We start from the raw sequence: 20868 nt of genomic DNA, 5'->3' as shown, positions 1-20868 counted from the left end.
CAGGTCTAAATCTTGACAATTTAGTGTAAAGTGAATTCAACACTTGTGTGGTAAAAATGCATAGTGACTGCCCTCTATTGGTTTAAACCCAGCTATTGAATTTTGCTATTGGCTCATCTGGAAGCAGGTTACGTCACCAACTATCACTTCATCGCATATAATCCAACATCTCTGACTGTGCAGATTGTTGACTTTGAGATTTTATGCAGTGGCTGCAAACATATTTATGGTAATTACAAGGCTTTACAGCTTATCCGAGCATTCGCTAACATTAGTCTTCTTATGAACTTTACATTACCCACTTGCACTGCCTCTGCTACTAGAGCTCTGGCTTTGGATGTGACTGGAGCTAAAGTCTCGAACTGATGTGACTTGGTACCACCATGGTCCTCCACCTCAGAAGAGCCCCATGTGGCATGAACACGATTCTGTGTCGCTACCCATTTTGGTATGGCCTGATGACGTCACTGACAGGGACACTAAATTCTGGGGCTGCATCCTTTGGAGGCTGCATTTGAAGACCGATTGCATCACAGCATTTCGAAAGCTCCATCAAATGAGACCGACACATGCGTCCTTCCATCCCCGACAAACGAAAACAGGTGGATACTTACCGGCCCAAACTATCACAGGATTCATTGTGCTTTGGTGACGCACTAAATTGTACACATGAGCCTCTGTAGACTGGTCTCATTTCGGTTCATCACAAAAAGGAGGCAAGGTTCATGGGCCAGGTAGACGGCATATTCTGAAGGAGGCAGCCCCTGAATTGGGACAGTGCTACTCAGTCCCCTGCCCAGTTTTTAGTATTTTTCAAAATCCTGCAGTGGGTGGAGTTAGGCTAAGACCTGGGGGTGATGCTACACTTAAAGGATTATGGTCATTATCTTGAAGTCCTGTTTTTATAAAATGCAGAATGATAATAAATATTTGTTTTTGTTTTTCTCTAGGTAATGCCGAGCCAAATAACCAATCCTGGAGATGCCGAAGAGAAGAGATATTCTTGCCATCGTGTTGATCGTTTTACCCTGGACTCTGCTCATCACTGTTTGGCACCAAAGCGCTATAGCTCCACTCCTCGCCATCCGCAAGGGTACGCAGTGCACCGCACTTCACTGGCAATATCAAACATAAAGTGGGTCCTCGAACCTTAACACTCCACTTCAGGTTGAGACAACAGGTGGTTCATTTAGATTAGAGGCACTCGCTGGCGGTTATCATCAGCTCCGTCGGCTCTCAATAGCACTTGTCCAGTCATTGTAAACCTCATCAGTGTGGACTGTTTTTAGAATTTACCATCACATACACTCTTTTATATTCTAAGAGGCTGATTCTATATGTCATATTCATTCATTAAATTCACTCTGTCATTTGAATTGAACTCTAGTTCTTTTGCTGAAAACAAAGTATGTTACAAAACAATGCAATTTCAAAAGCTTATCCACTCAGCCCATCAATCCTTAATTTCTTCTCACAGCATGCAATAGATTTATGTTTAAACATTTCATACTTTATAGTCATACTTTATAAATTAGCAACTTTCGATATGAATGTGTCTGCTCGATTAGCTTCTTGGAATATCTTCGCATCCAGACACGTTTACACACCAGTCATTAATATGCACTTATGAGACCTTCCTCTCATCCCCCCAGGACCCAAAACACACGGAATGAAATGTCAAGTATGCTGCAGAGTAAACAAACCCACATTAGAGCGACAGCAAATCAATAGAGTTGTCCAATGCCGTGCATGCACATACAGGGGTTAACAAACCAAAGTGGTTTACAAAAATGACCCGGGGCTTAGTCTGGACTCCTGATCGTTTCCAAATAGTTAAAATACTAATTTGAATGATAATAATAATAATAAAATAATTTTGTTTTGCAGGTCGTCCAAACACTTAAAATAGTATCTGCTCAGCCAGCAATCATTAAAATGCATACTGCAGTACTTTCTCTTCCCTGCATATCTAAATTGTATGGGGGAAAGGTTTCTCCAATTAAATGGAGAAAGTCATTATACATTCTTGTGGGATACAGTAAAAATAAGAAATATTTGCCAGTGCTATCTGACCCAGCTCTGACTGCCATGCTTTTGTGTGCTCTCAAAAGAGAGGCTGGAGGTTTTTTGGCAGCATGCTCACTGGCAGCCTTTGTTGAACATCTGGCCATCAGCGGATTGTGTTAATCTACGTGCTGCAGAAAAATCCTCTTTTATGTTGGAGGTGCAAATGGCGCTTTGGGCAGTAGTTGTGGCAAAATGAAAGGAAGTTAAGAATATTAATGATTCTATTATCATTTTCTATTCATTTAGGACCAAACTACATTGGCCAAATATTATATTTCATAGAAAATAAAAAGGTTTTATCACTAGAGTCAATTTAAGTACTTTTCAAAAAGGGCCTTATCCTTTTGTACAAGGAAAAACAAAGTCATGCACAACATTTATCACAATAGAGCCACAGGTGCTGGTATCTTTCCTCCTGTGCAGTGGCTAAGGCAACATCCATAATACTATTTTTGGTAACGCATCAACTCTGCTATGGATACACTTTGGAAAGAAGAGAAGTTTGGAAACGCTTCTTGCCCCGTTTTATTGTAAATGTGGCATTTTAGTGTGGACGGGTAGAAACAGAGATGTTTGAAAACACTCACAACCTCTTGCTGATTGGGTCTTTTGATCAGGACGTAGCCTTTGCTGATTCATCAGGCTCCTATCACATGACCCCTCTCCAGAAGAAAATAACCAGCCATACAACTACTAGTATGGATGAGCATCTCTATTAGGCTACATGCTTTTACGTTTTTGGAGTTTGAAAATCTACACTTTGGAAGGCGTTTGTTAAATTCTCTCTTGTAGTGACTTAAAACGTTGTTTCCGTGTGAAGGAGAGTTATGTTTCGCAAAATATCTGAATTAGTTTGGACAGAGCACAGGTCTGGTGTTCAGATTGATCTTGAACATAAGTCCTAAAATGAAAATAAAGTTGGTGTAGGTCCTGAACCACACACTAACGTTATGCAAATGGAGCCCTTGCTTGGAAAAACAACAACAACTTAATGTTAATGCTTCTTCATTACAAATGCTTTCAAACAGCTAGACCCAGCTCACAGCAATCATAGCAGTTCTATTCATGCTTAGGCATCTCTGAACCAAAATGCATGGCTATGTTTCCTGCAGTAAAGTTAACACAGCATGTTGTTGAAGTGGAGCGGCAAAGCAGGTATGAGGGAGTCTGAGGTGGGAGTCTAGACATAAAAAGAGGGCACTTCTACTGGATCCACATACCCACATTTCTCTTTCTTTATAAAGAAAAACCCAAAGGCAACGCTGGGGGAATAGCGAGGCTCATCTCATCCCTCCTTCATCTTGCGCTCTCTCTCTCTCTCTGTCCATCAGCTGTGTTATCCTCTCACGGTGCTTGCTTTCACTTTTTGCAGCCTGTCACCACCTAGTAAAAGAGATCTTTATCATTCCAGAGAGGCTTGCAGTCCGCCACCACCGGCTCTCAGGTACACTTTACCCCCATTGGGTTTAAGTCACCTGAGGCAAATATACAAAGGGCGGCACAGGTTTGCACTAATACCTTACATATGCTCTTATCTCCAAATCTGCAGATGATGGAGTCGAGGGGAAGAGGGAGGCAGGTGGCCAGGGGCAGGACTCCAAAGAATACTGTGCCTCAGATAAGGACATAGTGGAGGTGGTAAGGACAGAATATGTGTATACACGGCCTCCACCCTGGTCCGATGTGCTGCCTACTATCCACATCATCACCCCTACATACAGTCGGCCGGTGCAGAAAGCGGAGCTGACGCGGCTGGCGAACACCTTCCTCCATGTTCCCAACCTGCACTGGATCCTGGTGGAGGACTCACAAAGGAGAACAACTCTTGTTACGAGGCTCCTTCGAGAAACAGGGCTGAACTACACCCACCTCAATGTAGAGACGCCCAGGAACTATAAGCTGCGGGGTGACACTCGGGACCCCAGAATACCGCGAGGGACCATGCAAAGGAATCTGGCCCTGCGGTGGTTGAGGGAGACATTTAACGCCAACAGTAGTCAAGCTGGAATCGTCTACTTTGCTGATGATGACAACACATACAGCCTGGAGCTGTTTGAGGAGGTTTGTGCTGATATGCTACATCACTGCTGCTGCTCTATCAGTCATGTTCATTTCATAAACTATCATTAATCACAGTAAAGTATCATTTTCACTAGTAACTATGACAATTATCGGTAAACTTGAAGGGCACTTGGAGAGCACATACCTCAGCCAAGGCTAACACCCCCTATTTCACCATGTTAAAGAAAAGGAAAATAAATCCTGGATCTGCTATGGACTGTTTATAGAGATGGATGACATGACAGCTCCCAAAAGTGAAGCCAAAGTTTGTTGATCGCAACCTGGTGGCTGGCTGCAGTATACGTCATAACTCACGCCTCCTCCACGTTAATGGATGGGGAATGGATCCAAATCAAAAAAATGTTTTTTTTCTCTTCTCAAAGGTGGTGTCTCTAATTTTAGCAAACACTTATCACACTGAGTTATGTTAAAGTGCTCATTCTTCCAATAAGTTTGGTTTTCACTATTGATTTGGTGCTATAAAAACAGGGTGTCGTGATTAACAGCTAAGTCTTATGATTGGTTCAGTGCGTGTATTGACAGGCCTTCGCTACCGTGCCTCTATCCCCTGATCACTTCTGCACAGACTCTGGGTCCGAATGCACAAGATGTCACAAGTATCCGGAATGTTTTAGCTTCATTTCTGGATAGTGGGAGGAAGTGGAGAAGCGTCCTCCATCTTTATAAACAGTCGATGGGATCCACCCATTCCAAATTTATTCCAAAATCGAATGGGTTCTTTCTTGGGTCATGCCCCACCCTCCCTTATTTATGGAAATCAGTTCAGTAGTTTCTGAGTAATCCTGCTGACAAACAGACAAATATACAACCTATCGATCTATCTATCGATCTATCTATCTATCTATCTATCTATCTATCGATCTATCTATCTATCTATCTATCTATCTATCTATCTATCTATCTATCTATCTAGACTCAATCCAATCACCTCTAACCTCTTAAAATGTGCAGGGCAAACTGTAAGTAATTAAGAAGCTTTGGGAGGTTGAACCATTTCCCCATTTGAGACACTGAGACCTGCTTGTTCTGCCTGTTTGGAAAGCTTGAAAGATCAGCAGCCATTCGTCTTACAGAGGATTGATTAGCATTGATCCATAAACAGGCAAGGATAGGATACATACAGTAGGTTGTAGGAAAGGTCGAGTTGGACAAAATGATGTGTTTTATAAATGTTTTCTTGTGGATCCATCCCTATAAATTAAGTTCTATGTGAACAGTTTATTATAAGGTATAGCAAACTTCTCTGCCAGGTAATGTTGAAAAAAATTCTCTGATAGTTTTTTTTAGCTCTTAACAAGCATAGTCTGTGATTTGAAGCAGGAGAGAGGTTTGGGCATGTAATCAGTACATCTCAGGCCATCCATCTTGACATCACTTGAATTACCTGAGAGGACACGGTCTGGGTCCTCTGAGTATTAGCCTCAAGTCTTGTTAGTAGGGCAGACATGGGCCGTAGTAAATGGAGCGCCGGGTATTGACGGGGCCTGTCATTACCTTTCTCTGGGAATCAGCCGAAGTGCTTCATCTCCCTCAGAGGCCCTCCATCACCTCCAACAGGCCTATTTATGGGCCAGTAACAGCCCTGAGGGGGAGTGAGAGTGAGGGAGAGAGGGAGAGAGGGAGAGAGGGAGATAGAAGGGGAGAGGGAGTGATGGAAAAAGAATGAGGAAAAAGGTAAAGGTGACAGCAAAGTAGACAGAAAGCAGACAGCTGACTGCTGACTGTAACTACAGTATAGTTTGCTGACACGATAGTGAACATTCAGAGCGTCCCAATGGCTCGAGAACAGATAGGCGTATAAGTTCTTCAGTCTGGAGATACAGGTGAAAGATTGATGTGCACCACTCCAGGTGTTAAAAACGGGGTTATAATTTTCTCCAGGTGAATCTAATGTGAGACATCTCTTTGATAAAGATGTCATTAAAATGCACTTTCAAATCTAAGTAGATAGTTTCAGTTGCAAACATAATTAACTCGGTCTACTTGTTAGAGGAATACTTTGTGTTTATTGGTGGCATCCAACAGCAAGGTGCATTTACCACCCTCCACTAGATCTGCCTTGTATATCGTGTATGTGTTCAACCCACAATCTACTGTCTACTATTTGGTCTATTTGTACTCTGTGTAGACAAATAGACCATGCTAATCCAAATAGCATTGTTCCTAAGATCAAAGGACTATAAAAGATAAATGGATTTTTGGAAACATTCTTCTTTTCCTACAATAAAAAAATAGTGAAATCAAGCAAGTATGCTTTTCTTTAAGGAAAAACAGGGACTTTTTTTTTTGTAGTATTGTTTTCATAGACGGTAAACTGAAAGTAATATAAAGTTAAATAAAAATAACGTCAAACTCAAAATTGAAGCTTATCCATCATATAATAACTCATTGTTTACAGTGCAGCTAACAGCCTGTTATAACTGACAATAATGAAGAGAGGTAGTAAAAGTGTAAAAACAGTTTATATCACTTTCATTTAACAGAGTTACAACCGTGTGATATCACCAGCATGTAGTGTAGCACACATAAGGTGATTGCATATATCTAATTCCTATACGGACAACTTACAATTTCCTCTACACAACATTGAAAAATCTTAAAAATGTAATCACCACTTACAAGTTATAATAAGTTCGACGATGATGTTTTATTTTTTCCACCGACACACTAATTAAGCCTGAAAGTAGGTGGCATTAAAAAGACTTAATTGCTGAGCGTGCTCGTCTACAGTTCTTTCAGGGCAGCAGCAGTGGTTCACTTAAGCTGCCACAGCCTGACACCAACACAGTGCATGTCACCTCACAGTTCACACAATAGCCTGCTGTTAAAATAATATTAATAAATGTTTTAAATTGAACTTCCAACACATTTGGTACCAGAGACTGTGGAGACTGTAGAGAGGATGTTGCTAGTCATACTTATAGTGTTTCACAATCTTTGATTCATTCAAAACTAACTATCTGTAACTTTTATCTTTTATTAAATACACATTTAAATTCTGGTAATTTCGATACAGTCCTGTAAAGTAGTATAAGAATTACTGACGCCTCATAAGAAATGTTTGTTTCCGTCTCAAACCACATTGTTCAAGTTATGTACAACCATCAAATCTTTCAAAAGCCTAATTAATATTAGAAATATAATTATTTAACCTATATCACAAAAGTATGACTATCAAAACAGTGAATATATTGAAAGATGAACTTAATGGTTGAGAAAAGTGTTTTCATTATTAATTAACTGATGATTTTTTTTTAATGAATAAAATAAAAATCCTAAAAAATTGTTTGGACACATCCACAGAATCCACTAACTTCTGTTTTATCCCCTCTGCACTTTTAACTTCTGATGTATGTACCTGGATGCCTGCTTTTCTGTGATACCTTGACGACGCTGAAACACGGTCACCCTGTCTCTGTAGTCCTCTCTCTGTAAGCGTAGCAGGAAAAAGAGCTTCACTGGCACACCGGCATATACCAGAACAATCTGAGGCAACAGTGTACAATAAAAACTCTGCACAAACACATCACAGTCCTCAGAACTGGACAAGCGTAACTTTGCTTTGTGTCCATTTGTTTGGCTGCCAGCAGGAGGAGGCATTTGTGCTGTTTTACTCAGGCGGATTTTCCCTCCAGACTCAACAGGCAGAATCCTCATTTTCCCATTTTCAGTATAGATGGGAAAGTGACAACACTCTTGACACTGCCTGTGAGGAGCCTGATTTATTTTGATTTAAGTCAAACCTGTGGGGGAAGGGGAAGCAGGCCGGTGACATTTGAGCTGAATTGTGGCTGAATTCAGACACGGCCCAGCTACAAAATACATTAGACAGTAGAGTCTATGAGGAAGGCAATTTAGGCTGCTGCACACTAGAGGATAATCAGGCCGATTTTAGACCTGATTTGCCCGTCCCGACAGTCGTGAGTTCCCAACTGGAAGTGTGAGGGGTTTACAAAATAATCTTAGTGCTACCGATTGAGCCGGAGCCTTCCCTATTTTAAATCGTAAATATCAATATTTACAATAATCGTCTCCAACAGGAACCCGCAATACCAAGAGAGCGAGAGAGCGAGCTGACCGGGAAGCATCACCAACCAGATGGTTCATACTTGTACAGCTGCGACTAAAAACAACAATACATTTCCAATTCACCTCCAGCTCGCACTGCAAAATGTATAAACCCTCGCAGTCATGATTTCATCCATAGTTCATTTTTTTTGTTTTTCGCTGCAAAATGGAACACACGACATCGGTCCTCATCCATGTTTGTTTTTCTTCTGAAGTCACGTTTAATCACGCAAGCGTTCTACACTCCAGCTCAGAAGTTGGCGGTAATGCACCTAAAAGTTGTCATTAAAAAAACTGAAGAAGATATTTTTTCCTTTTGTTTCTGTGAGATTTCAAGTCTCTGGAATAGCCACTGTGAAATTGTTTCCTACAAACGGTATATGTTTAAAATATAAATCAGTTAAATCTGTCATTATGTCTGTGGTCTCCCACGTTTTTAAAATCGGTCAAGAGTGGAAAATCCTCTAGTGTGCAGCAGCCCTTAGAGAAACTCATCCAATTGCAAACCCAGATGTTGATGCATAAAACTTATTAGAAAGAAACTAGAATTACCGTACTGCCGTTATATGACTCCACCAACCAGGGCAGATTGAAGGCACAGTCACACATATAGCAGTGGCGAACCTTTGCCTCCCTGTGGAGCAACAAATTTGACTCACAATATTTGCTTTGCATTTGTGTGTAGTGTGACCATGTCCTTAATCAAATCAAGTTTTCTCCAGACTCACATGAGGTCACCGTGACCTTTACCTTGACCACTGAAGTCAGTTCATCTTTAAATCCAAGGGAAGCTGGTTCTGTTCCTTAGATCTTGCGTTCACAAAACTAAAAGTGTGTTTTGTAAGGTCACAATAACTTTTTACCATCAGATTAATTCATCTTTGAGTCCAACTGAGCGTTTTACTGAATTTTCAAGAATTCCCTGCAGGTACTCCTGAGATATCCTGTTCAGAAGGCAAAAATGTGTTTTATGAGGTCACAGTGACCTTGACTTTTGACCACCAAAATGAAGTCAATTCATCGTTCATCCTTGAGTCCAAGTGAATGTTAGTACCAAATTTGAAGAAATTCCCTCAATGTGTTCTTGAGATGTTGTGTTCACAAGAATGGGACTGACAAACAATACTATATGTACCAACCTATATATGCACAGACCTCTCAAAAAAACATAATGCCTAAGGCCACTGTCTGTCCTCTGTATAAAAACATGTGCTGGGAAAAAGACTGTGATATGAGATCGTGTTGGCAAAAAAAAAACACATAGCTGTACAATCTCATGGCCACATGCATATAATCACTTAATCTCTTTTCCATTCCATTAACACCCAGCGCTCATTAAGACTTACCTTCCTGCCAAATGTTATCTGGATGCCCAGTGGTTCTCCGTAACGCTCAAATTTATGGATTCTCATAAGCCCCAATGCAGCCTACCTCCTGCTGTTCAAACTATGCTCCTCTCTGATCCCCTGAACTGACCACACAGCAGCTTATCAGATCACACACCACTCTTACTCTGCAGCTCATATTCAAAGGGTTATTTGCATTTGATTTGCACAAAAAATGTGATAACCAAATACACGTGTGTAAGCAAGCGTGCATGTAGATGTCGAAATGTCCTGTACGCATGCTCCATATGCATATGAGCACTCTACTCTAGACACAGGCTGGATACCGCACATTCACTTGCACACACCTATATTTATAAAAGACCTTCCACCAGAGAGGCACCAGCAACTTATTTCTTTTGCACTGCTCGATTAAATGACTGCTGTTTCTAAACTTTACTCTTCCCTCATTATAAAACTTGGCTTTTATGGCTGCAGCGGCTCTTGAAAATGGCAATCACTGACAAGCACACGAAGACAAGGGTGGCAGGATCGTTTGATGCTGGAAGATTAAAGGACAAAAAAAAATAGAGGATGGCAGTGCTCTACCTTGAAGAAGCTCCTCAGCCAACCAGCAACCAGAGCCACTTGCTCTAATGGTTTGGCTCCTTCAAACCCTCTTGGCACTGTTCGTGTTTACTCCCTTTAAAGATGGTTGAGTGTAGTTATCTCATTGTAGGGCAGCTGTTTAATAGTGTCTGTGTGTGAGATCTGCCTACGTCCAACAGTGTTTCAGCCGCATATGGCCCAACGGCTCCGTCAATATTCACTGTTTTCAAAATGAATGATAGCAGCATCTCTAAAAACCCTCTGTCCGTGCTCTGCTGTAACGCTGGCAGCTGATGCTCAAATACTGTGTCTCACTGTCATGTACGCTTTTTCAGATGACTAATCTGCCCTCTTGCCTCCCCCCTCATTTCTCTTCTTGACTCTCCTCTTGCTAGATGAGATCGACTCGGAAAGTTTCAGTGTGGCCTGTGGCCTTTGTGGGCGGCTTGCGGTACGAGTCCCCCAAGGTCAATGCAGCTGGAAAGGTCTACGGCTGGAAGACAGTGTTCGACCCCCATCGGCCCTTTGCCATCGACATGGCCGGCTTTGCCATCAACCTGAGACTCATCCTCTTCAAGCCACAGGCATATTTTAAGCTTCGTGGGGTGAAGGGAGGCTACCAGGAGAGTAGTTTGCTCCGGGAACTAGTCACACTCAACGACCTGGAGCCTAAAGCAGCCAATTGCACTAAGGTAATTAACTTTTTATGTTAAATCCTGTTAAGATTTAAGCAGTTTCTAGCTCAGTGACTTACTAAACTGTTTATGTGGATGGTAAAAGTTGGTTTTGAAGGAATCAAACCTTCTGCAGCGACAGATGGAGAAATATTCACGTACAAATATCAATCCATGAAAGTCCTGAGTTTAGACTCTACAATGGACACCGTAACTGATTATTACACAGGACATTGTTAGACTGTTCCTGATTGATTGATGCCTCCACATCAATGTATTGTAATCATTTTGGAGCTTATTTAAACTTCTTTATATACAATTAAATGGAGCGACGCCTGCGAGCTAGTTCAGGCAGCCAACTCGAGCTGCGCCAATCATGTGACATACATCATGTGACATACCTCACTCTCCACAACCATCTATAATACACACCCACATTATCAGGTGGTCTATTTAAGCAGAGATAAAGTTCCCATCATCCCCTTTGCTCGCACTGCTGCTGCAGTATTGCTACCAGTAGCTTCAGCCCCTCCACCACCCCAGCATCCACCTGTAGGCTCCAACGGGGGGTTACAAGTATTTGCTCATCACTCCCATCATTCCTGTGGAATCATATGGGGGAGTGATTAAGTTGGAGCCTAGACTCCAAACACTAAACCTGTTCTACTGCTGCAATAAACGTTTGAACGTGAGTTGTCTGACTGAACTATATTAGTCCAGTGGTTCTCAACCCAAGAAGGAAATGATAAAGGAAAAGTAGCAAAAACAAAGTTCTGATGCACAAATCGGATTTCATTTGTTAGACTTTTCTCTAATCTTGAGTGTTTCTGTGAAAAATTGTTAATTTCACATAGTGTTCAGTTTGTAGATTACAACCATCTGATGGGTTCTGAAGAAAAATGTCTCTTTAAAAGGAGTTGCTAAGAAGCCACAGTCATCTGAGATGCACAGTAACAAGGAGACAGATCTAGACTTTCGCTTTTTGTAAGAGGTCACACAGCAGGTTGGGCCCCACAGGTTTAATCTAACATAGGTTGTATTTTAAAAGACAAAAAATCATTTGTTTTCAATGTAAAATCTTTATCTGTGAAATTATGAGTAATCATAGTGCATAAAGTAGCCTAAGTAGCCTACTTAGTAAACATACTTAGTTCCTTTCCACCACCACCACCTTTAGCATACTAATAACATAACCTGCCTGCCAGGGGATATAACCTTGAAAACATCTTGTTAAATATGTTGTAGTTATAAGTGTTGAACCAACTTGTTCATACACAGTACACGTCCCCATTGATTCAGAAGCATTTTACCCTTAGCAAGAGAGATAATTATCATGTTTTCATAAGTTATATAATAGAAAACTTGTAGCTTTATGCCACTGCAAGCACACTGCCTTGCTGATGCAAGAAAGAGTATGACTTCTACAGAAAAACTTGATAGAGTTGTAAAAACGGACTTCCCATGAACAAATTAATCAAGAAAAAGGGAAAACGACTTCCTGCAATTACACACACTTAAGTTGCTAGTTTGGAGATTTTCGTACCTTTAGAAAGACCCTCGACAGCTGATTCCATCCGTTTCGAAATTCTGACTGCATCGTCCCACTCACTGAAGTAAAACATGGCTGAGCGGTGGATATTCCTCAAGATCCTTGGGTTCCCAAACCATATATGCTATCTCAGTAAAAAACTTGACAATATGTGTTTGGAATTCTTGATATTTCAAAAGTTTTCTTGATGGATATAAGAGTGAAAGACTGGTTTTAAATGACTTCCAAGTCGATCAAACTGATCTACAGTTTGGCATTACTCCTGAACTTGCTGGGCCGGATTCCGACAGTTTAAGCCAATGACTATCATTCAGTTGGCACTTCTTGTGAGAGACTGCACCCACCCACAGTTACATTGTCCAAGAACAGGCAATCTGGGAGCGGAGTGGGAATGAAAAATGCGCCTTTCTCCCCATTTAAAGTCAGTGCTCCATCACATAACTTCAAGCTATAAAGTTGTTTTAACAGGAAGGCAGCATGAAATTGTTCACAGGGATTTTATGTTAATTAGCAGGAACTTGCTGGCTACATCATTTTTTGTGTTTGTTAAAAGCAACGGTTCTTTCCTTTGGTCACTGGTAAGGTAAACAGGGCATCTTGTCCTTTGCCTCAAACTTGATTAAGCTTCAACAGATTTGTGAGGCTACTGGTTTGCACATTCTCACCTGTGATCGTCTTTAACATATACAAAGTGAAAAATCTATTGAAAACACATGGGTGGAGAAAATGAGCCTGGGAATTCTAGATACATTGTTGCAGCCAACCGGTATGATACCCTACGACGGCCTGTTTCTGGTGCTGAACAGGATAGTTAGATGATTGATGTCATTGCTATGTGGACCATGCCCTTGTCTCATGTGAGGAGCTTGTTGAGCCACACAGAATTGTATGAGACAATGCAAGCCAATGCACTGCAATGGTGGCAGGTGATATGTTGATGAGGCTCAATCGGCAGACTCACAATAGTGCCTCAAACATCGCAGGAGAGTACAAACAGGAACAGGCTATACTGAGGAGGCAGCAGCAATTAGCCCTGCATGTCAAAGCTCCAATTATCCAGAACTGCCATTGTATTGGGTCCACCAGTTAGACGTCCTCTTTGACTAGCCAGGAAAGGTTAAGAGCAAGTTTGGAACCATTGCTCCAAAAATACACCTCTGATGACCCTGCGGCCAATATGCCCAACCAGGTGGACTGTGTGGAAGTCTTATAATAGCACTGCCTTGTGATAGGGCTTCATGAGCTGGAACTTGGCAGCCAAGAGGAGACAGCAAAAAGCACATCTTGGAAGGCTTCTGCACTCTAGCAAAGTAAGACTATGTTGGGCCTCGTACTTGCCTCTGCCGTAATTTAAGAGCTGGAATGCCAAAACTGTCCCTGGTATGCAGGCTGCGGTCGATGCTGTGTATTCTGCTCTTTAAGGAAAGAGAAATGACGAGACCTACCTTGCATTGTATGATAATGTTGCAACATTGGTTGACTCCACTGGAACCGTTTACTCGAGATGACATATTCAAGATACCTAGATGGCAAACGAGTGGATTACTAAAGGGCTGAGTTCTTTCTTAAGATCAGCAGCCTGAGCTGAGTAGCAGAGGTCCTCAGCGGCTGCATTGTACAGACAGGGGTTATTTGAGCAAGCTGAGGTTCTCATCAAATTTTGTTGGGTTGGTCTGTAGTTCGGTTTTTCATTGAAGTATTTCTTCTGCTTTTAGAACGTTACTTATTTTGAGCTTAATGTTCTTGTAAAATCAGAACATAGAGACATATTTAATGTATACATAAATGTACATGAAAAATGATTAAAAGGTAAATTTATAAGAACATTTTCTTTATATTTATTATCATTCCTACGTGGTTTGCCAAGTATATAGAGTATGGCCACTGAATGCATGCTCATTGTGGAAACAGTTGAGTTTCTCCATCATTTTCTAAGGCCTGGACCTTACTATGTAAAGTCCCTCAAGATATTGCATGTTTTGATTTGACACTATAAAAGCAACAATTTAATTGAAGTACCAAGTACATACACATTCTAATTAGGTAAACTACACCCATACATGGTATGCCATCTGTACTTACTGGCCATTCTTGGCATTGCTAGTTAAACATAAAAGCTGGTGGACTGATAAGGAACACTGTCATAACTATCACTATTATTATATAATTACATTACATATGTAATTATTATTAATATATACAGTATATATATATATATATATATATATATATGTGTGTGTGTGTGTGTGTGTGTGTTGCTGGGATATCATTGATTATAATATTTTTCATCCTGCCCACACACATTAGCACATTAACTCAGATACACACAAATACACACAAGAGGCTTTCAGCTGTACCATCGTTCTTCTCCATGCCCACTCCACCATTCCTGCTTACAGCCCTTCGTCTGGGTCAATTCACTAAGCCTCTCTCTGGGCAAAGAGGAGTCAGCCAGAGGACTTTGGCTTGTCAGTATCCACACTGCGATCACCCCGACACACACACACACACAGGGAGAGAGAGAGAGAGACATTTTCAGCCAGCTTTTTCTCCTGCCCTCCCCTAGCCATTCAGATGGGTAAATGAAAAGAGGGGATTCAGAGAATGGCCAAGGGAGCGGAATTGGAGGTGTTTTTTTTGCATGGGGGTGAGTGGGTGGGGGTTAGGGACGTCACACTGATTACAGATGAGTGCAGGGATGGAGAGAAGGGGCAGCAGGGAAAGAGAGAAAATAAAATGGAAAGTCGTGCATGGGCATCTCTCTTCTTTATAATCTACCTCTTCAGATGTCAGCGTGACTATTGACCTCCCCCTACACCTGAGCAAATGGGGAGTGGGCTCCTGGCACATCTCAAACACGCCCTATGCATAATTCATGAACGCCGCTATGGAGAGATGAAAGGAAGAAGGGTTCCAATGCAAAGAAGAGAGGGGAAATGAGCTCGACTCTTGGTTTTTTTTATCTCCCCTCCCCCGTTCCCCTTGCTGTCCTTTTCCTGGATGTTTGTCTGGTCTTTGGGGCCAAATCAACCCAGTGTGAAAGCTTGATAGCACTAGCATACCAAGAAGAACTCTGTAAAATACTCAAGTGCTACTGCAAAAGGCAAAAGTTCATACATACTGTTCTGAAATATTTCCTGCTGGCTGTCATTGAAGGTAGCTATTATCCTATGACCAGGAGAGGACTTCAGACAGGCTAAAGAGGATTGTGTCATACTATATATAAGATAACACACTCCTGTTTTCCTTCTCGCTCGCGCACACACTCAAGAGCTGTCTTCACAAGGGATGGTAGAATTCAAATGATCCCTCTCAGTTGACAATGAAATAGCCACGATTAAAAGAGAGTGCTGCAACATTAATGTATTGTAAAATATGATTTAATTACATATAATTATTAGTAGAGGCCCTATACCTTTATTATTTAGAATTATGCCAAATATTTTTACCTCCCCAAGGTAGATTTATTTTTGCACCTGTCCATTTGTTGGTCGGTTTGTTTCTTTGACTTTCAACATGATTACACAAAAAATTCACAGAACAGATTTCCATGAAACTCGGTGGGAGTTTCCCTATCCTGGAAAATAGAACAATGAGCAAATTCATGTTTATTCACTCTCACAGATGGATCCAGTCCCCGTCCCATTCAGATAAATTTCCATCCATCCTGAAGTTGGTCAGGACAATCACAACCATTCATCTAAAATGGGGAGGGTCTGAGAAAATGACAGAAAAGTCCCAGAAGGAGCAGTACTGATGCATTTTCATGAACCACCAAGATGGCTGTCGCAGATGTGGAGAAGTCGTCTGACTTCACAATAAAGACAAACTGGAAAAAATATATTCCTAAAGATGCGATCCACGTCCTGTTGTTCTGATTGGCTGTCAGAGCAACCAATGCTTCAAATGCATCTTTAAAATCAGACCATTGGCGATGCTTCCAGATGTGTATCCCATCAGCCTCAGTGATGCACATCCCAAACCTACAAATAGAACACAGGCCCCGTGGCGGTGTGGTGTATGTAATCTGGGATCTATGTCCATAATTGAATGATTTGAAGAACATGAAGCAGAGCTCAAAGGGAGAGAACACTGAATGAGTGCATTAAGGGAAACGCATTTACTAATGTTCCTGTTGTTTGTGTTCCCATATGTTTTTTTTCCCACCAGATACTTGTTTGGCACACGAGAACGGAGAAACCCGTCCTTGTGAACGAGGGGAAAAAAGGATTCACAGACCCCAATGTGGAGATCTGACTGTTTTCCCTCAGTAAACCACGGTAAGTAATTATGATTTCAAAGTTTCCATTAGTGAGCTCAATTTCATTCTCAAAAGAAATGATTTTCACTTGGTCTCAACCAGTCTTACTTTGAAAAGAGGAAATGTTTGGAATATTTCCTAAATTTTCTGTTTCGTGTAAACAGGGGAGGTGTTGTCCGTTAATGAATGACACCAATACAATGAACAGGTTGGCCGTAAATGAAGCCTTTGCCTTCTTTCTCAGCATATCTTAATCCTTTCTGTTGCAGGTGGCTGGCCTTGGACTTACAGAGGAAGAAAACGTCAAGAGTCTCTTGATAAGTGCAACCAGTGTTCACCTCTTAATCACCAGAAAATGAAAGGACGTGGGGGCCTTTGAAGGGGGATTTAATCCTCTTTACTGAGACATTCTTTAGAATAAGGACTAAATCAGTAAAAAAATGTATCATATCAAAGCACAGATGAGTAAGAGGTGGTGGATATTTGTCAGGACTGAAGTGCAGAGGACGTAAAAAGGACGTCTCACGGGGGACGGCGTGGACAGTCGTGACCTGCACCTTACGCTGAGGACAACCTAACAAATGAGACAGCACAACACGAAAAGAGAACAACCAGCGGATTCGACCAAACAAACAGGTTAAAGAAAATCCTTCACCTCAATAAAAGAGAACATTAAGAAAATAAAACACTTATTGTCTGGATCTGCACATGGTACAAAAGAGAAAATCCTCTTGGATGTACGGACCTGGCCTACATCATCAGTCTGGATAAAAACTCGCCTCCAAGGACAAATATGTCTCATGTGGATTTTCCGTTGGGCAAATACAAACATGGAAAGGGAAGGAATGTTCTTTTGATAAATATGAAATGTTTGCTTTAATTTAATTTAATTTAATTGGACTGGGTGTTTTCCAAACACGTGACTTACTCGCTAGTTCAATACTACTGACTCTTACCGACATTTACTCTTGTGTTGTCATTGTTCATTTTATAGTGTCATTAAAACTCATGCATTTAAGCCACCCGTACACTTGAAGAGAGACTGAGACAGTAATGTCAAACAATCCAAACATCCTTCTGAGCAAAAAAACAAGAACAATAATACAGAAAAACAATGTTCCTTTTGAATGACGGCATATTACGGCCATTGTAAGTAAAAAGAAAAAAACAGACTAAGCCAGGGGAGGGGTAATTTTAGGTGATAAACACTTCCGTCCTTAAAGTTGAAAATTTACGATAACATAAAGATATACTTTAAGTCATTAATTTACAACAAAAGAAAATAGTGTCAACCCTAACCCTTCTGTTGAGGAACGGCCTGCAAAGTAGCAATATGAATTACTCTTGATATTAACCCATGATGTGTTACGTTTGGTTGAATCTGCCAGGCTGTAAAGAGGGAAAAGGGAGTCTGCAGGACGGAGCCGAAGAAGGCTGAGCTGTGAGCTGGGGATCAGACTGACGAGACAGGGGGTTGAGTGAAGCTGGAAAGTGTCCTGAAGTGTCCTGAAGCTCATGTACAACATCTACCAAGTTTATCCAAAAATATTGGTGTTTTCTGTCGTCATTTTCCAACTTTACTGTCGGATTTCTTTTTCTTTTTCACGATATCCCCTCCGCCTCCCTTGGCTCTGTAATTGATCTCAATTCATTTAATCTTTTACCATTTTTAACAATGGCCTTAGCGCGCTGTTGTACCTTTGTGGCAACATGTGTAAATAGTCATTCAAAAGGAGAACAATCGCAGGATTAAGGACAAATTTTGGCCGAACCATTGTACTGTATTTATATGTTAAGAAAAGAAGGGGAAAAAAAGTCTCTCCTCTCTCCCCCTGGTGAATTTCTCACAATGATGCACGACAAGGCACAGGTTCACTCTAGGTTCAATGCATGGGAAGAGTAATAGCACATCATCTCTTTCATTTGGTAATAGAAGCTCCAGGTTGTGACACATTCATAAAGCATAGACAAGATCATCCAATCAGCTACACCAGAGGCTCGTGGGACGTTGACCTGATCCTCATGTTATCTCTAGCATTCAGTGTCATTTGTGACATCGTGGGGAACCAGTGTGTCCTTTTAGTGAGTTAGTATTTCTCCTCGTCTATGCACGATCACACATGTACACGAGCCACACGTTAACAAGGGTCGGCCACGTGCAATTATGATAAAGTGCAGGAGCATCAAAGCTCCAACAAATTGGTTTTACACAGTTTTGTCAGTCCCCCTCCTCTCTGAAAAATACACTTCGAATTGTACGTGTAGACACTCAGGATACATCTGCTGACGTTCAACACAACTCACCTTCCAGCAGCTGCTGCAAGTTGCTGATAACTGATTTCAATTATTTATGCATGGCCCCCAGAATATTTTGTTTTTTATAAAAACTTGAAATGATCAAATTAGATGCTTCTCTGGAGTGACCGCAGAAAAACAAAAGCACAACTCAAGTAGAAATCATATTTTTCCCCTAACGATTTGCCATCTTCAGTATTATGGAGCGTTATCTCCTGGTTTCTTTTTGTGTTAGCATACATCTTTAGTTGCATTTACTGGATAACTGGAACTTGCCGCAGCACTAACGATAGACATCAGCATGATGCCGTACACGCCCGAGCACTGTAACAAAGTTATTCTACACCTCAAAAAATAGAATCTCTCCTCTACTTGATAAATCGTGCGAGTGGTGCAATACACAATGCACAGCAGCTCTAATCTAGCGTTGCCTGGCAGAAGTACCTGGAGATAATTCAAACGCTGAGCCTCTGTACTGGTGCCAGATTATCTCTGTGTACCCCTCACCCACCCAACCCCCACTTCCCCCCCATCGACACACACACACACACACACACACACTGCTGCGGCATAAAAACGTACAAAGACGTTAACAGCCTCTTGGGCTCATTAGCCGGAGAAACCGTGTTGTTACATATTTCACTCGCAATACGATGACAAACACATCCAGACAATGGCTGCATGTTATCTCTATCATCAAGCTGGCGGTTTTCATTGACTGCATGATATTACACTGCGCGGCGTTTTCGGCCACGGAGATCACGCACTATCTTCTGATTAGTTCTGTTCTTCAACCCGCCTCCCGTTATTTATTAAAGATCAAATTTTATATATTTATGTATTTATTTCAAGGGTGGATGTGCAATTTAAGACAAGCAGTGTTTGCCCTTATTTTCCAGCTGCTCGCTACAACAGCATGTGCACCTACATTACACTGTTCAAACAGATTATCACATAGATCAGTAAAAGGTTAGCACCACCAACAGGCAGATACACACACACACACACACACACACACACACACACACACACACACACACACACACACACACACACACACACACACACACACACACACACACACACACACACACACACACACACACACACACACACACACACACACACACACACACACACACACACACACACACACACACACCATTATAGCACTGCTGTAGATCCAAGATCTGCTCGAGTGGATATAATCTTCTTTTAATCTAAATGAATGATGAATCCACCTAAATCGTTCTTCACCCTGAAACAATTTAAGAGATGTAGTCTGATAGGGAAAATTACCAATGTGTAAACAACTTAGTGTATCATTTACTTTTAAAGTCAAACTAAATCCCCGCTCTCCTCTGTTCCTGAGTGTTGCTTTGCAGGTAAACAAACGTCATGCGGTTTACAGATGAAGATGTGTTTGCATTGGATAAATCACATTCAGAGAGTTTCTCTGGTATATCCCAAAGCAGAACATCAATTCAGGGCTCAACCTTAAGGGTGATGCTGTTACGTTGCAATTTGAAATATCAAGCAATATCTAATGTCTAATTAGTCTACTAGAACCATCCTACCTGTACATCAGCAGTGCATTTTTATCCAATATTTAATGTCAGTTAATGACCATTACCCACTGAGGGCTTCTCTAAGGCACAATACACTTTACACACACACACACACACACACAAGTCCTCTCTTCTTTCCTCATCCCCACTGTCATCTTCCAGCCTCATGTGATTCACATTTTATGCATGTGACTGTTAAGGTTGTTTATTTGCCACAGCAGTTCTGTCTCAGAGAAAGATGTTAGTTGAATCAAGAGAAATAAACAACTGAGATAAAAACAACCTCACACGGTCCAGACTTTTCTGTCCAGTTGAAGTATTTACACTTTGTGTTGTTTGATGTATGTCTGCAAACTTGAGATCTGACACA

The 20868-nt window shown here is 41.3% G+C and overlaps 1 protein-coding gene across 5 annotated transcripts in view; it reads left to right on the top strand.

The window, feature by feature from the left end:
• The window catches only part of b3gat1a (beta-1,3-glucuronyltransferase 1 (glucuronosyltransferase P) a), an 80009-nt gene extending 62104 nt beyond the window's left edge, over positions 1–17905 (top strand). For 2 of the 5 annotated variants that reach the window (XM_034603400.1, XM_034603399.1), the window contains exons 4-9: positions 951–1093; positions 3440–3511; positions 3617–4128; positions 10547–10843; positions 16545–16654; positions 16905–17905. In XM_034603400.1, coding sequence (XP_034459291.1) covers positions 982–1093; positions 3440–3511; positions 3617–4128; positions 10547–10843; positions 16545–16631 — 1080 coding nt within the window. In that variant the 5' untranslated portion in view covers positions 951–981 and the 3' untranslated portion in view covers positions 16632–16654; positions 16905–17905. Of the gene's footprint in view, positions 1–950; positions 1094–3439; positions 3512–3616; positions 4129–10546; positions 10844–16544; positions 16737–16804 lie in introns of all 5 variants that reach the window. The other 3 variants (XR_004615756.1, XM_034603401.1, XM_034603402.1) reach the window with 3 other exon arrangements.
• The last annotated feature ends 2963 nt before the right edge of the window (positions 17906–20868 follow it).

This window comes from Hippoglossus hippoglossus, chromosome 13 (assembly GCF_009819705.1).
Source record: "Hippoglossus hippoglossus isolate fHipHip1 chromosome 13, fHipHip1.pri, whole genome shotgun sequence".
NCBI lineage: Eukaryota > Metazoa > Chordata > Actinopteri > Pleuronectiformes > Pleuronectidae > Hippoglossus > Hippoglossus hippoglossus.
Note: the sequence above shows the minus strand (reverse complement) of the source record. Positions and strands in the feature narration are given on the sequence as shown.